At 41.0% G+C, this 15,147-nt stretch overlaps 1 protein-coding gene across 2 annotated transcripts in view; it reads right to left on the bottom strand.

The window, feature by feature from the left end:
• Nucleotides 1–13: 13 nt before the first annotated feature.
• The window catches only part of PRIMA1 (proline rich membrane anchor 1), a 105,863-nt gene continuing 90,729 nt past the window's right edge, over nucleotides 14–15,147 (bottom strand). For both annotated transcript variants that reach the window (XM_019518631.1, XM_019518632.1), the window contains exon 5: nucleotides 14–1,045. In XM_019518631.1, the coding sequence (XP_019374176.1) occupies nucleotides 946–1,045 (100 nt within the window). In that variant the 3' untranslated portion in view covers nucleotides 14–945. The remainder of the gene's footprint in view (nucleotides 1,046–15,147) is intronic.

The following is a 15,147-nucleotide window of genomic DNA, read 5'->3' as shown; positions in this document are numbered from 1 at the left end:
CTGCTGATAGTCCTTTTATCACAATTGAGCCCATATATTCACTCCAAAATGTAAACAAAATCCTTTCTAGAGGGATTCTCTGACAGATCTGTGTGGTGCAAATACAGTAAATGTGCAGAACTTCACAGAGGACAAGAGATCTAGAACTTTTTGTAAAGCTAAGAAATAAAAGCTATGCAGTAAAAAAAGAGGCTGATTATGAAATAACAGTGTTCAAAGCACCTTTTAAATATTACCTCTATCTTTCATTAGCAATGCTAATCACTAATGATCCTACTTAGATTTCTTTTGCCTGAAAAGTCTTCAGCCATGGAAATTGCATAGTCACCAGACTGCAGATTTATTTCCTGGGTTAATTCACAAGTTCATGCAGTTTTTGGTTGCTTGGTGGATTAACAAACCCCTTTTTCCCTTTTTCATAACAAAATAATAATTGTTATTTAAGCATACAAAGCTGGGAGCTTGTAAATGAAAATGCTGTGCAAGCCAGAGAAGCATGCAGGTGGTGACTTCCACTCTCTGAACCTCAGACCCATTTATAATAAGTTGCTGCCACTCTGGCAGATCACCTTCACATCAAAGGATTCTACTTAAGCAGCTCTTTGTGGACAGTCAATCAAAAATAAAGAGGAAAAAAAAGAAGAGGAGGAACCTGGAGGCATCGTGATGTTGCTTTCAACAGCTGCAGCATGCAATGATTATGCCTTTGTGAGGTCTTTTCTCTGGATAACCCTGATTGGCAAGTTTATCTTCCCTTTGACAATCAGCAAGCCTGAAGAGCAGTCTCTTTTTCTTCTCTGAATAACTGATGCGTGCACTATATCTGAAATGAAGTCCTTGGCCACAGAGTGCCTTTCATTTCCTTATTTCACCCACCTTGCATACTTGCGCGTGTGCTTTGAAAGTTTAACACCTCCAGCATTGTGGGGGGGTGGGTCTCAGAGATTATACAACTGCATTATTATCAACTGTTTTGTTGTTTTGGGAGGAGGTCATTGCATATTCAGCTCGATTTGTTCCATTCTCTTCTTTTCTCAGTGGTTTCCTTCGGTGATCATGGGATAGGTGATAAATGGAGGGAGAAGAGGAGAAGAAAGCAGAGAAATAAACATCTACATTACCAACATGGAGTGAAAACAAGGACATTTCATATATGCCCTAAGTTCACAATTTGAAAGTTGTTCTGGACATCAAAACATGTCCTTGTTTTTTAACTTTTTCTGGACAAAGATCAAAACAACAGTTGGTTTTCCCCAGCCTCTTGCTGTCCCTACAACATCGTGATTAAGTTAATAATATTACATTATACTCTGTTTTTTCAGTGATAGCCAGTATGAATGAATTTGGATTAGATGGAAGAATTATGGTGGGGGAAAGGGATGGGGGGAAAAATCACGCTTTAGCTGAAGACCAGGTTCTTCAAGGGCTGGGACAATGCAAGCTTCCTTATGCCACCTACACCCTTGTGCTTCAAACCTGAGCTGGAGTGAGTGCATGTAAAGTACCTGGTTCGGTTTCCATGTCTGCGTAGTCCTTGGGCTCTGTACTGAGAGTACCAAGTAATGTAAACTGTGATAATGAAGAAATCTGTCCGCTAAGGACTGAATTGAGCTCGCCAACCCATATAAAAAAAATAATTAAGAGTCATTGTAATGTAACAACCAGAACCAGTGACTTTGGAGTGAAAAGTTGTCTTTGTTATACTGTGCCCAGTCTCAAGCCAACAGTTGAATCTCCTCCCCCACTTTTCAAGTCACTGTGTCACCACCAGGTACCACAACTCTGGTGGACATGCAGTTCCAGAAATGTGCAGAAGGCTTAGAAAACTCTACGAAGAACTACAGCAGCCACCCTACAAAAGTATGGTGTTTGTTCAACATTTTAAAGGGTCCCTGAGGAAAGAGACACCAGTATAAATGTTATAGCTGAACGCTTCCTCTTATGTCAAATAAATATCGTCATGGTTTCCTATCTTTCCCATGAATTCTCTCCTTACAGTGCACCCTTCATATAAACATGAATGTAAAAGTAATGTCAAGTCATGTAAGTAAAAAACAACTGTTGGTTTACATACAGATTGTAGCCTCTAGCATAAGGAATTTCTACTCGTTTCCTATAGCCAAAAATAATAGCGAGGACTAGAGTAGCAACCATAAACCACCATTAAATCTCTGGTGTTGTTTTTAAGTAGTTTGGTGAATCAACTTCTTCCCCCCCCCATCCCAAAATAAATTCTAACAATTCAAGACATTCAATACGACAGAGTTGCATCAGCAGGAAAAGTGATATTAGTTGGAGGGTTTATGGTATCCAATTACATGAAGGCAAACTTGTTCCAGTCAGGACACCCATCTACTAAACTTCTTTCTTCACAACATCTTGAATTTTCCAGCTGCTAGAAGTTAAGCTTGTTAATCTAAATTGTGGTTCTAATAGTTAGTGAATTAGAGTGGTCCTGGAAGAGAAGACCACAGAGCTTTGTTGAGTACTTTGTTACTTATGTAACTAATATTACATGCTACAAATGTAATATTTACCTCTGGCTGTGTACTTAATTACATTACAACTCATCCAATTGATCTGCTACTCTTCTGACTAGAGAAACAAAGACCTTGATAGTGACAGGCCTTTTCTCTCTTCCCCTTCTTTGATATAGAAGAACAATGTGGTAAATGAGTATTTTTAAAAACCTCTCCATTAGTTCCCTAAATTACTTTTTCTTTCCTTTTTAGAATCTGAAGTTTGGTTCAAAGGTTAATAGAAAATGAGAAAAGTTTGACGATCTCTATTCTCTATTTTTTCTGTTACACATCTTCTCTTTCTCTCACTCTTTTATTCATCTTATATTCAGTTCTATTTTCTCTCTTTCTGCTCCTCTCTTTCTTCTATGCTTCATTACAAGTCCTCTCCCCTCACTTTTCTCCACCATTTCTTCCCCCCTATTTATCATTCCCATTTTTGTATTACTTTTATTTCAGTCTGTTTTCCCCTCTTTCTTCCTCCTGATCCTTTCCCCCATTTCTCTCTTTATTCCCATATTGTTGCTTTTGCTCATTTCCCTAATAGCACATGCTCCCAAATCCCTCTGCTCAAAGCAGGACCATCTGCCCAACTAGATCATCCCAGCCAAAGTTTTGTCTAGGTTGGTCTTAAAAACATCCAAGGACAGAAACCACTTCTCTGGGTAACCTTTTCCAGTGTTTTAATTACCCTCCTTATGAGAAAATTCTTCCTAATTCTTCCTAAACTTCCCTTGCTGCAACTTCAGACCGTTACTCCTTGTTCTGTCATCTGCCACCACTGCCGTCCCTCAGCCTCTCCTCAGAAGTCATGTGCTCCAGTCCCCAAACCATTTTTGCTGCCCTCGCTGGACTCCCTCCAATTTCTCCACATCCTTTCTGTAGCGGGGGGCCCAAAACTGGGCACAGTACTCCAGGTGTGGCCTCACCAGTGCTGAATAGAGGGGAATAATTACTTCCCTTGACCTACTGGCAATACACCTACCCATGCAGCCCAGTATGCCATTAGCCTTCTTTACAACAAGGGCTGGCTCATATTCAGTTTCTTGTCTGCTGTAACCCCCAGGTCCTTTTCTGCAGAGCTGATGCCCAGTCTGTACTGGTGCATGGGATTGTTCCCTCTTAAGTGCAGGACTTTGCACTTATCCTTGTTGAACCTCATGAGATTCCTTTTGGCCCAATCCTCCAATTTGTCTAGGTCATTCTGAATCCTAGCCCTACCCTCCAGCATGTCTACTGCTCCCCCAGCTTGGTGTCATCTGCAAACTTGCTGAGGGTGCACTCTATGCCATCTTCTAGGTCATTCATGAAGACACTGAACAAAACCAGCCCCTGCGGAACTCCACTTGATACTGACTGCCAACTAGACATCGAGCCATTGAATACAACCCTCTGAGCCTGAAGCTTGAGCCAGTTTTCTATCCACCTAACAGTCCATTCATCCAGCCCCTCCTTCCATAGCTTGCCTGAGAAATGTTGTGGGAGACTATAGCAAAAGCCTAGCTAAAATCAAGGTACACCACATCCATAGGTCTCCCCCCATCCACAAAGCCAGTCATCTCATCGTAGAAGGCAATCAGGTTGGTCAGACATGACTTGTCCTTGGTGAATCCATGCTAATCACCATCTTCTCCAAGTGCTTAGAAATGGATTCTTTGAGGATCTGCTCCATGATTTTTCCAGAGACTGAGGTAAAGCTGACTGGCCTGTAGTTCCCTGGAGATATACAGATTCCATACTTGTTTTTGGTTTTTGTCTTTCCTAGATCTGGAAGAGTGCTCTGGTTAACCAAATCTCTGACAGTCCAGTGGAGTTTGTGAGTAAAGCTCTCCTGTGAGTTACTCTTTCAACGGAATGGAGTTCTATATTCTATTCAAGCAATTCAGTGTGAATCTGTGTATTTAAATACACAACATTTAAACAGCTATTATATATGAAGCCTAAGGTTGCTGTCTTCTTGTTTCACTATTAATGTAACTTAAATCTAAGTATTCAATAAGATCTAGTGTTTTATACTTGCAATACTACTCTATAGTTATACTATGCTATACTATACCTATCCCATTTAGTGTCCAGAAATATCATCTGTCCCTAACCCTGCTATGTATAGAACCCTTTGAACTATCATTAAGAGGAAGAGCTTGTTGTTTGTATGCTCCCACTGATGGTCATGGTAAGTTATACATTAGTAGGGAAGTTATATGCAGGGAACTCTTCACATGCAAAATATACTCACTTAACAGGAGAAACAGGTGGTTGGTTCGCTAGCTATGACTTGCTACACACATTGCTTTGATGTAGAGCAGCAAACTGAGCTGTTTCAAACGAAATGTGTATGCATCTCTGCATAACTTAATGTGGCTCCCAGTGCATGCGTGAAATGATGCTTCAGAGTCCATAATTACCTTGCCACCATGTACACATTAATCTGTGTGAATCCTAAAACCAAGAAAGTAGCACAACATTTAATGGATATACTTAACATATTAAGCTTTAATGTAAGCTTAAGTTCTTAAAATTTTACATCATTCGTGCTAGCAGTCTGCTGGGCTCTGTGTAACACCAAGGGGTAAATGTAACAGTGTATCTAAACAGAATATGTTCTTTCTCCGGTAAATTTCTTAAAGAAAAGGTATTTTGAGCATTTGATTGGCCCCACAACATTGAAGGTCCCAATTTGTCCCAATTTGGATACAATATTTTAAAAACGCATGGATGCCCAGCCAGGTAAAACCCGACCTATCAGAGTGGGTTATTTAATTAAATTATTATTATTATGCCTTTCAATCATTATTACATGCAAGTTTACTGAAGTTTCAACAGCATGAGACCACCTAAAATTGGAGTAAAAGTTTAGTTTAGAAAGATAAAATTCAGGGCCCAATTCTGTAGGGTGATCAGTTTCCTTAAGTTTCCCTGCACCTTGTATCCTTGTGCTAAGGGTGAGATCCAAAATTGGACATACATGTCACAGTGCCAAGCACTATAATGCCTCATTTTCACATTGCAGGAAAATTCTGTGTGTAACTTCCCTGCTGGATACCCAGAGTCCCTCCCTATCCATTGCAATGAGACAAGTAGGTACCTCTCAGTGAGATCCACAAAACTACTAGTTTGTGTGGGGGACCATCAGCAGATAAGAGCTAAGAACAAAGGTATGTCTCAAATCCTAGCTCCTTCTGAGGCTTAGATGCCTGTCTTGGCTCTACCAGGAGGCACTTCTTTCCATCTGGTATTCACGGCTCTCCTGAGACAGAACTCTCCCCTAGGCCCTTACCTTTGAAAAGTATAAGGTCATTTCCTGCTGTTATAGCTGGAGGCAAAGAATGTTCCCGTAATCCAGTATGGCAGTGGTTACCCATTTACCCAGGAAATGGGAGTTGTGTTCAATGCCCTCTTAAGCCTGTGAAGATTTAAACCTACATCTCTCAATTCTCATGAGAGGTAGCAGCCAAGGGTGGGCACTTTTCTGGTTGATGCTTTCTCTTGGCTGAAAAGAATCAGGTTAACTTGACCAAAGAGAGGGAATAGCGCTGGCATCCACCTAGGACAAGGGTTTCAAGTTCAACTTCAGTATTAGAATCCCATAGTATAGGAGCATATTGTGCCAGCAGAGAGACAGTAGACAGTGACATGGATAGGCCAAATAACCACTTTTCTGTCAGTGGCTAAGGTAAATGTATGCAAAAGTCAAAGAGAGCAAATACTGATGAGTAAATGAGAATTTTGAATTTGTTTCAGTATGAAGATGTTATTAGTCACATATAAAGGACTTAATTCCCTTTCCATCAGTTTTATACTGAGGTAGCTGATAATTTCAGTGAAGTTACTACCAACATATATATACTGGTATAATTACAGGTCTATCATTATTATTTTTCAGCACTCCTTTACGTAGAATGTTGTGACACAGAAAGAAGAAAAAGACAAATACAGCAGATAAGTATATACGTCAAAAGAACTGTTTTACTGGAAACCTTATAAACAAGACTGTTCCTTCTATGTTCTCAGTTACGTTTTTTTAAGGGACATGTCGACTTATTTGTCATTCATCAAATGACACAGGAAGCGAAGTGACAGTGTCAGGAACTTAAATAAGCACCATTTATATACAAACACTTCAAAGACATTCTTAGCTAACTATATTTTAATTAAAACTTTCAGGATTTAGAGTGAAAAGAACAGAAATAAATGGCTCTCATTGAAGCTATGCACAATAAAATCCTCTCATTTGGTTTGTGACTGCAACACAACACACAAATAACTGTCTTAGTGCTAACCTACCTACCTTGGTTCTAGTCCTTGACTTGCAGCAATAGCTTACAGCTCAGTGCAAGCTGTAAAATACTTCCATGAATCTGGCTAGTTACTTGGTCAACCAGCCTGTGCTACTGTGGGTAAGCTGCTACCAATACACAAGATAGTTTAAAGCTAGCTGGAACTTACCTACACATCCTTCCACTGGTATGCTGTAAACCTAAACAAGCTGACAATTTGGTTAAAATCATGCTTTACACATCCTTACTTAACAGATGCAGGAAGGGATGGAGGAACGAGTTCTGTATTATTTAATGACATTAGCAGGCAGGACCTCTCATTACCCATCAGTGACTTGTACATTTACAGGAAGTCAATGGAAAATGAAATGAAGCCATTTAAATTTTAACAAAGACAAGGAGTACTGGAGAAACCCCACCCAAGGAGCCTGACAACAACCAATGAAGAAAAATTAACCTGCTTTCTAAAAATGGCCCATTAGGAAGATTATCATCTACTTGGAGAAATTTAATGCACCAAAAGTATCAGCAACAGTAGAGCTCAGGATCTTCAGTTGTGATCTACCCAACCTTTAGCCCCTGACCTCTACCATTTCAGCTAATGGGACCTCCTCCAGGTATTGTGGGACTAGGCTTTATCACTATTATTCTTATTTAGATACATATCCCTCTCTATCCAGAAAGTCTCAGAGTAGCTCATATGTAAGACAACCATATTTCAAAACAGACAGACAGGATACTTTTCTGACAACATTTTGCAAGACTGTGAAATACTCAAGTGATCTGTATTCTGTTTTTTTCCTTGGATTTGTTTCATATGAGTAAGAAAAACTCCATCTGGAGAAATGGAACAAATCCAAGAAAAACTGACCTCTCCTCCTGTCTCCCTTGTTTACTTCTTTCTGTTTTTGTGATAAGTAGACTGCTAGGCGGTAGTGATGGCACAGAAAATCCTCAGATTTTGGAGGCAGGCCTAATAAATTTTTGACGTGTCTTAGTTGCAGGTGAAAAATCTGACCATTACACAGGTGTGGCACCAGAGGATATTTGTGTAGAGAGAATTCTATGGGATTTTGATGCATACACAATATGCAATCGTACAAATCAATGTTGGTTGCTATTACAGTGTTAATATAGGATCACAGGAAAGTAAGGCTGGAAAGGACCTCACAAGGTCATTTTCTAGTCCAACCCCCTGCTCAAGACAGAACCATCCCTGACTAAATCATTCCACTATATAAGAATAGGATAGCTTACATACACAGGTTGTTGCAGATTTTGCAAATATCTAGAGATAGATATCTTTAGTGTGAAGATTATGTGACACCCTAACACATCTGTAACTGCTAGTAGCCCCATAGGTGCCACCAATTTGAGTTCAGAGAACAAGTGACATACAATTGATTACTCAAAGGAAGAGATTAATGGCTGAGCTACCTCCCACTTCCAACGTAAATGCTCAATGGCTGCCATAAAAATCAGCTCCATCTAGCCAAGATTTTGTCACAAGTTCAGAAGTATTCAATTTTTTGCCAGTACCCAATCTTTTGAATCTCCCACTGCTTTTGTTAATGAATGATTCTCTTATTCAGCTTCCTAATTTTGCTCATCAAAATATTCCGAAGATTTAGGATACTATATGTACAAAAATTACATTGTTCCAGTAATTATGATTGATTGTCACTATGATACATGGCCTTGTCTGCCCTTTTCATTGAAAAATGAACAGTAATTAATGGATAGCATTGCCTGAATAATGCAGAATGGTATACATTTCAGCTACATCCTTGCTTGGACCTTACGGCTTGAGTTCTCTTTTTCTTAAATAGTCTGTCCCAACCACTCCTCATTTGAAGAAATCAATCAATCTTCCACTGTTAGCTATCGAACATCCACAGTGTTAAAGACCACCATGCTGCGAATGGCCTTGCAGAATTTCTATACTGTGCTGGCTGACTGGAAAACCTTCCAGTGTTTTCTCTCTCACACAGGTAGGAAAAAGGGCTCAGAAGAGTATGTACCTGTTCTACTGGGAAACGAAAAGAAAGCATTTTCAGTGCAAGTCACACTGCACTACTGATTGTAATGGGCTTTGAATCAGGTCCCAAACCACCCTACTTCTGAGGTTAGGCTCTATCCCATCTGAACTCCAGAGCCTTGTCCACTCATTTTCAATGTTCAATTCACAGCTGTCTCCAAAAGCTGCTCTTACCCAGGCAAGTTCTAGGATAAATTTTAGCAGGCTTGTGGGTTATTTCCACATTTGGGTCCTTCACCTTCCTCAGAAATGGCCAAATCCCCTTTCCTGTACGTGGATCAAATATACTGCCTTTGGCCAGGGCTTCTCTTGGGGTACAATATATTTCTCACTGATCTGCAAGTTTTCCAAGTCGTGCGCTCAATATGTTGGAGAGGGCATATTTGATACACTCTGCTTTTCCATCACATACTCCTACTTTGGTGCACATGTGCTAATAGTGCAAATAACATTTCTGAGATACACGAAACTAAGGGCAGATGGTGTTTATTCTCTTCTTACTTATAGCTTTGTAAATCCAGACTTCAGTGGAGTCAATCATGATTTCTCCTGCTCCAGAATGCTGGAGATAGTCACATTTCCTTCTAGTCTACTAATTAAAGGCACTTTAATGCTCCTTACTTACTGGCCACAGGCCACCAACCTTGAGTGAGAGATGAGGCTTTCTTACAAAAAAGCTAATTTCTTTAATGAAGTACTATCAGCAACTCAACCCTGTCCTACCCAAGCCCTCACATTTCCTAATCAAGACTGCAAAGAGAACTCTAAAAGTCTTTTTCTGGTTACAGAGATTTGATCTATGGTATTATATCCCAGCTACCTCCAGTGCAGAAAACATCTTTGATAGATTTTGATGTCAATAGGGAAAAACTGAATGGGCCCAAGGTCAAAAATGAACTCAGATTGCTGACCTTTCCACCCAGTGAAAAGCCACCTAATAAAATAAAAGGAATTAGCATGCTCAGCTAAGGAGGCTTGGATGAAATGAGCTTCAGCAGTGAATTGTAGTGCGTTTCGGGTATAAGAGTCAGCCTCTCTGAAATATCAGCAGCATAAACAAAACACCATAACCCACAGTGATTCCAAACGGAGATGTGATACAGCACTTCAGATGCCTGCTTTATAGAACAGGATGGGAGGGACAGTGATTCTATGCATCGGGTGCCTGGTCATGGGTCCTATTCTTAGCTGGGCCACAGACTCCAGGTGTGATTTTGGGAAGCCCTTGTTATTATTAACATACAGCAGTACCTTAAATCAGGGCATATTGCACCAGGCACAGTATACAACCTAGTAAAAGGAAGCCCCTTTCCTAAACAGCATTCAATTGAAATATCAGTAGGAGCAGCAGACCAGGAGTGGGAGAAATTTCTATTTTGATTTTTACAGAGGATTAAGGGATTTGCACCAGGTCACACAGGAAGTTGGGTATTCAACCCACATTTTCTGTGCCCCGTGCAGTGCAGTAAACACATACATCTTTCCTTCGCCAGTCCCTTATTTTGCCGATTTCCTCCCCTATAATTTCAGGATGATGGGCCGTCACTGTATCACATAGGGAGGGGCAGGATCTGTGTAAATGGTATTCATATCAGTTGGGACCTTGTAACTGCAAACCAATTCAATAAATTCAATCTGGGAATAAACTTGAAGCCAGCGCAGATCATGAAATTCACACCTAAGCCATAAACTAGCTGCTCCCAGTGTTCCTGGGCCGTTAGAAACCGTACTGGCCTTACTGCTACCAACCTTCCTGGGAGGTTTGCCATCTTCCTCCAAACCACTGCTCTACTTTTTTTTTCTGACCAAACTTTTTAGGGATGTGCATAGAATTAAGTGCCTTCCCAGGTAGGCTAGGTTCATCACAGAGCAGAACTGGCCATAGTAGATTCCTTCTGAGCATGCACAGAAGGACAAGTCTAGTTAAGCAGCAGGGAAAAGGATCTAAAATCTGTTGAAATGATGCAATGTGACTCATACAACTAAACACAGAGGTGCAAGTAGTACTTATGTGCCTCCAAACAAAATAAGATTTGGGACCAGGTGTCCACAATGTAGTTCCTAGTACTCTAGTTCTAAAAGTGTTGCTGCCACTGCCAGAACTGAAAGGGCACAGAGATGCAGTAAGGCCCTGCCATGGAGACATCACTGAGATAGCAGGAGACAGGGATTTGGCATACCCTGATGTATCCTAGTAAACTTGAGTAACAGTCTGAATGAGACACTGAGTAAGGCAGAGGAAGCCTCCAGAACTCCAATGACTATTTTTTCTACAGAAAAAACACAGCTGCTGTAGTTTCCATCACTATAAAAATTTAAAAAGAAAATAATTTTCTGTCCATAAAGAAAAAAAATAACATAACAGCCCAGGTTTTACTTAGTCTTTACTTGAACAAATTTCCCAGTTAAGTCAATAGTTTTCTCTAGGTAGGACTGAACAAGAACCTCAGGATTTGGCTTGTTGTAGGTATCAACTCTAATCTGCAAGAGAATTTTAAAAAGGCATGTGGAAGGAGACATGTAAAATAAGTCAACCTTTCTGCTTTGCATTTTAGACAAACCAGCTTTATCGCAGTGTAACTCCTTTCACCTCCTTGGAGTTATTTCTCACCAACATGGGCAGAAGAGGAGACCCAAGCCTACAGGTCCAGCTCCACCCTTCACTAGTTGGATTGAGATCTAGTTAAACTCAATTGGAGCTAGAGAAGTTACTTTGGATTTACCCTGCTGTAACTAAGTTCCCAAGGTATCCCACAGCAAGGAAATATTATGGAGTGTTTTAAGGATTAAAAGTCAGTTATAGAACCTATTAACTTCCAGGTCTTAATATGAATCTAGTTCAGGTTGACATCTAGTTCAGTTGAGGCTGGTAGTTTGGCACCTGTTCAGGGACCTGTAAAGATAAGCTGCCTTTATCATGCTTCTCTGTCTGTCTCACAATCCTGCTTCATTTTTTGAAAGCTCTGCAGCCTGAGCAGAGAGGTAGAGAAGTGAAGATGGAAACTTTGCCATACTAGAGACCTAATTATTATTATTGATAATAACAACTTTACGTGCTTACTTATTTTGTATCACATAACACCTAGGAGCCAGAGTGTATTAATTAGATTACTTATGCAGAACAAGAGTCACCCTCCAGAACAGTTTATAATCTGTTATGTTCTTTCTGAGAATGGATGAAGCTTCAGACTAAATGGTCCAGCATCCTTCACCAGGACTGAACTTATTTAACATTTTTGTGGGCAAGCATGGGAAATGTTGTGTGAGGAAGGACTTGGTGGTCATGATACTACTGAATGCATATAGGGAGGGCCACAGCTAATGAAGGGCAAACTCAGGTTAGCTTTTTGTGATTGCTCCTCAAGAAAATGACCATCTTTCATACCACTTCATGACGCTGCCCCCCCAAAAGGCAGATATCAAAGAAAGGAACTGCGTTATTCCCCTGTCTGAGTTTCCTCCCCTGACTGGTGTATCTCTAAAGTTAGCCAGACTTTTTCTGGCTAACACACAATTGGGTACAGGTTTTTATTTCTTCCTATTAATACTCTTTCCTTATCATGAGGGAGTAGCTTTAAGTGTGCCTGTTAGGTTAGAACTGTTAGAAACGCTTCCTGACATTGCTGTTTAACACTCAGTTCTGAGAGCTGGACAAAAATGGCCTGATTGCCTAGTCCAGTGGGGGGTCAACTTTTTTTGGCAAGTGTAGCAGTCCACTCCCCTTCCCCTGTCCAACCTGCTGCTCTAGTTTCTGCTTCCTGCCCTGTGCTTGCTGCCTGATCTGTTGTTCTGCCCCCTACCCTATCTGCCATGGTGCCACATGCAGAAACTACCCATGCCACTTGTGGCACTCATACTGCAGGTTAGCCACCCCTGGTCTACTCACATCCAGAGTATAGTTTTGGGGCTAATACAAATAAATCATTGAAGAATGAGAAAAAGAGTCTGGAGAACCAAGGCCAGCATCCAGCTACAGCTCTGCTAATACTTGATCTGTTACACATGACCTCTTCTTGCCTGGGATCTCTCCCAAACAGATGGCTGTACGCTTAATAATGATACAGCATTATAAATGGGGAGGAAGGACAAAGATAATACAAATAAGATAGTGAGGATACTACAGTTTGAAGGGTTTTGATAATTCAAAATCATTGTAACAAAGGCCAGACAGAATTTCAGATTCCATGCTTGGGGCAATACAAGGGCTGCAGCATGCAATGTGCCTATTGAAGTGGTGGGCATAAAGTTGCCTTAAAGCCCTATATTCATTATGTGCTAGCCAGAATAGCTGGTCAGCTGTTCAGGGGATAGTGAAGTAAGATGAGTCTACCAAGGGGTGGAGCAAGGCATACAAAGATTATGTTTCCTCCCAAGTTCAGTGCAGTACAGTACCCTTTACAAAGCACTACACTACCCTTTACAAAGCACTATACCTACACAACAGCTCCATCGGGATATTTCTGATTAAAGTAGAAAATGTGTAAATAAAGACTTTTGTCTGCACGTGGAATTGGGGTAAACTAACTACAGGTGTGAAATTAATTACTTAATCCAAGTAAACTTTCCTGAGTGTCCACATATAGGCTAACCCTAAAAGGAGCACAGACCCTTTGAAAAGGTGGCCATATTCTTGTCCTTTCTCAAAAAGCCTAGGGCCAAACTGTAGTCAACAGAGCTGCAGAGATGTAAAAGCATGGTTGCTCAGAGGAGGACCAATTAGCCTGCAGTGTTCAGTAGTGTGACCCTGAAGTTCTGGGCACCTACATTTTCAGCTAAAACAGATGGAAGCTGCAGTTGCTCAGCAACCTAAGCGATCAAGACTATTGGGTCTGCTCCAGCTGCTCTGCACATCTTCAGCAGAAAAAAAATCAAATTAATTTAACTGGCTCCCTGAGGACTATGTAGGACACAATCCCTGGGTGATGCAGAGCCAAATTGCTCCAGATCACCCTCCTCCCAGATCCCAGTGCAAAGAATATTCCTGGAGGAAATAAAGTATGCTTTAGGATGTCCCAACACCCTAGTGATCTCACTGCTGAAGTGCATCTTGCAGCCATTGGATCCTGCCTGTAGCAAAAGGCATAGTTCATAGCTTCATAGTTGGTCGGGTCAGAAGGGACTTGAGCAGATCATCAAGTCCAACCCCCCGCCATGGGGAGGAAAGAGTGCTGGGGTCAGACGACCCCGGCGAGGTGTCTATCTAGCCTCCTCTTAAAGACCCCCAGGGTAGGAGCCAGCACCACTTCTCTTGGAAGTTGGTTCCAGATCCTAGCCACCCCGACTGTGAAGTAGTGCCTCCTGATGTCCAGCCTGAATCTGCTGTCTGTCAGCTTATGGTCATTGTTCCTTGTTACTCCCGGTAGTACTTGGGGGAACAGAGACTCTCCCATTGCCTGCTGGTCTTCCTTGGCCAGTTTATAGAAGGTCACCAGATCCCCTCTCAGCCTTCTCTTGCGGAGGCTGAACAGGGTCAGATCCCGTAGACTATCCTCATAGGACCTGCCCTGCTGCAGTTCTGAAGCTACTCCAGACAATATCCAAGAATGGACTGAAACCAGAATCACAGAGTGATCAGGTTAAGAGCTCTCTTGGAGTCTCCCTAGAGACTGTGCTTAGTATATTTCAAGCAGTCTTCTCAATCTAAGTGTTTAAAACATGCCCAAACCCACAAATCTCCTGAACATGGCTTAAAAATAAGGAGATTAAAAATAAGACCGTGCTATCTTAGTTCTTGCCTTCTGGTTTTTGAGTCTGGGATCATAATTATAAACAAAAGGCAAGATTCTTATTTACTCAGGTGACTGCGAGAGCTGGAACTTTAAGATAAATGCGGAGAATTACGGCTGTCTTGGTTATGTGAGATTCAGCAACAAACCCTCTCGACTTTAAAATGTCAGAATGAGCCTGCATCTCCTTTTAACTACAGTAGTTTAAATCCAAAATTACTCCAGTGAAGCCAATGGCAGCATAAAACTAGTCCAAGTTGAGACTGCAGCATTTTTATACGGATGGAGAGCTCATGGTACATAGAAAATTCTGGACTTTCTGTACTGTATCCTCATCTGAAGTAAAAAACACAGTGAAAAATGGTATAGTCTGTAGTGCTACTGATACCAAATGAATGGATCACAGAACTGACTATTATGTTCTAACGGATTCCTTGTCAATTCTCTACAAATTAGAAGTGAAAAAGTGGATGACATTTTAATGGAAAATCATTAAAGCAACATTTGGAGCATTCATCTGTTGGTATAAATGACTATAATGCAGTGGTCACCAACCGGTCAATCATGATTGACAGTCGATCTCAGTC

Source organism: Gavialis gangeticus, unplaced genomic scaffold (genome assembly GCF_001723915.1).
Source record: "Gavialis gangeticus isolate Ggan-Ray unplaced genomic scaffold, GavGan_comp1, whole genome shotgun sequence".
NCBI classification, from domain to species: Eukaryota; Metazoa; Chordata; order Crocodylia; family Gavialidae; genus Gavialis; species Gavialis gangeticus.
This window is presented reverse-complemented; position numbering and strand designations above follow the sequence as displayed.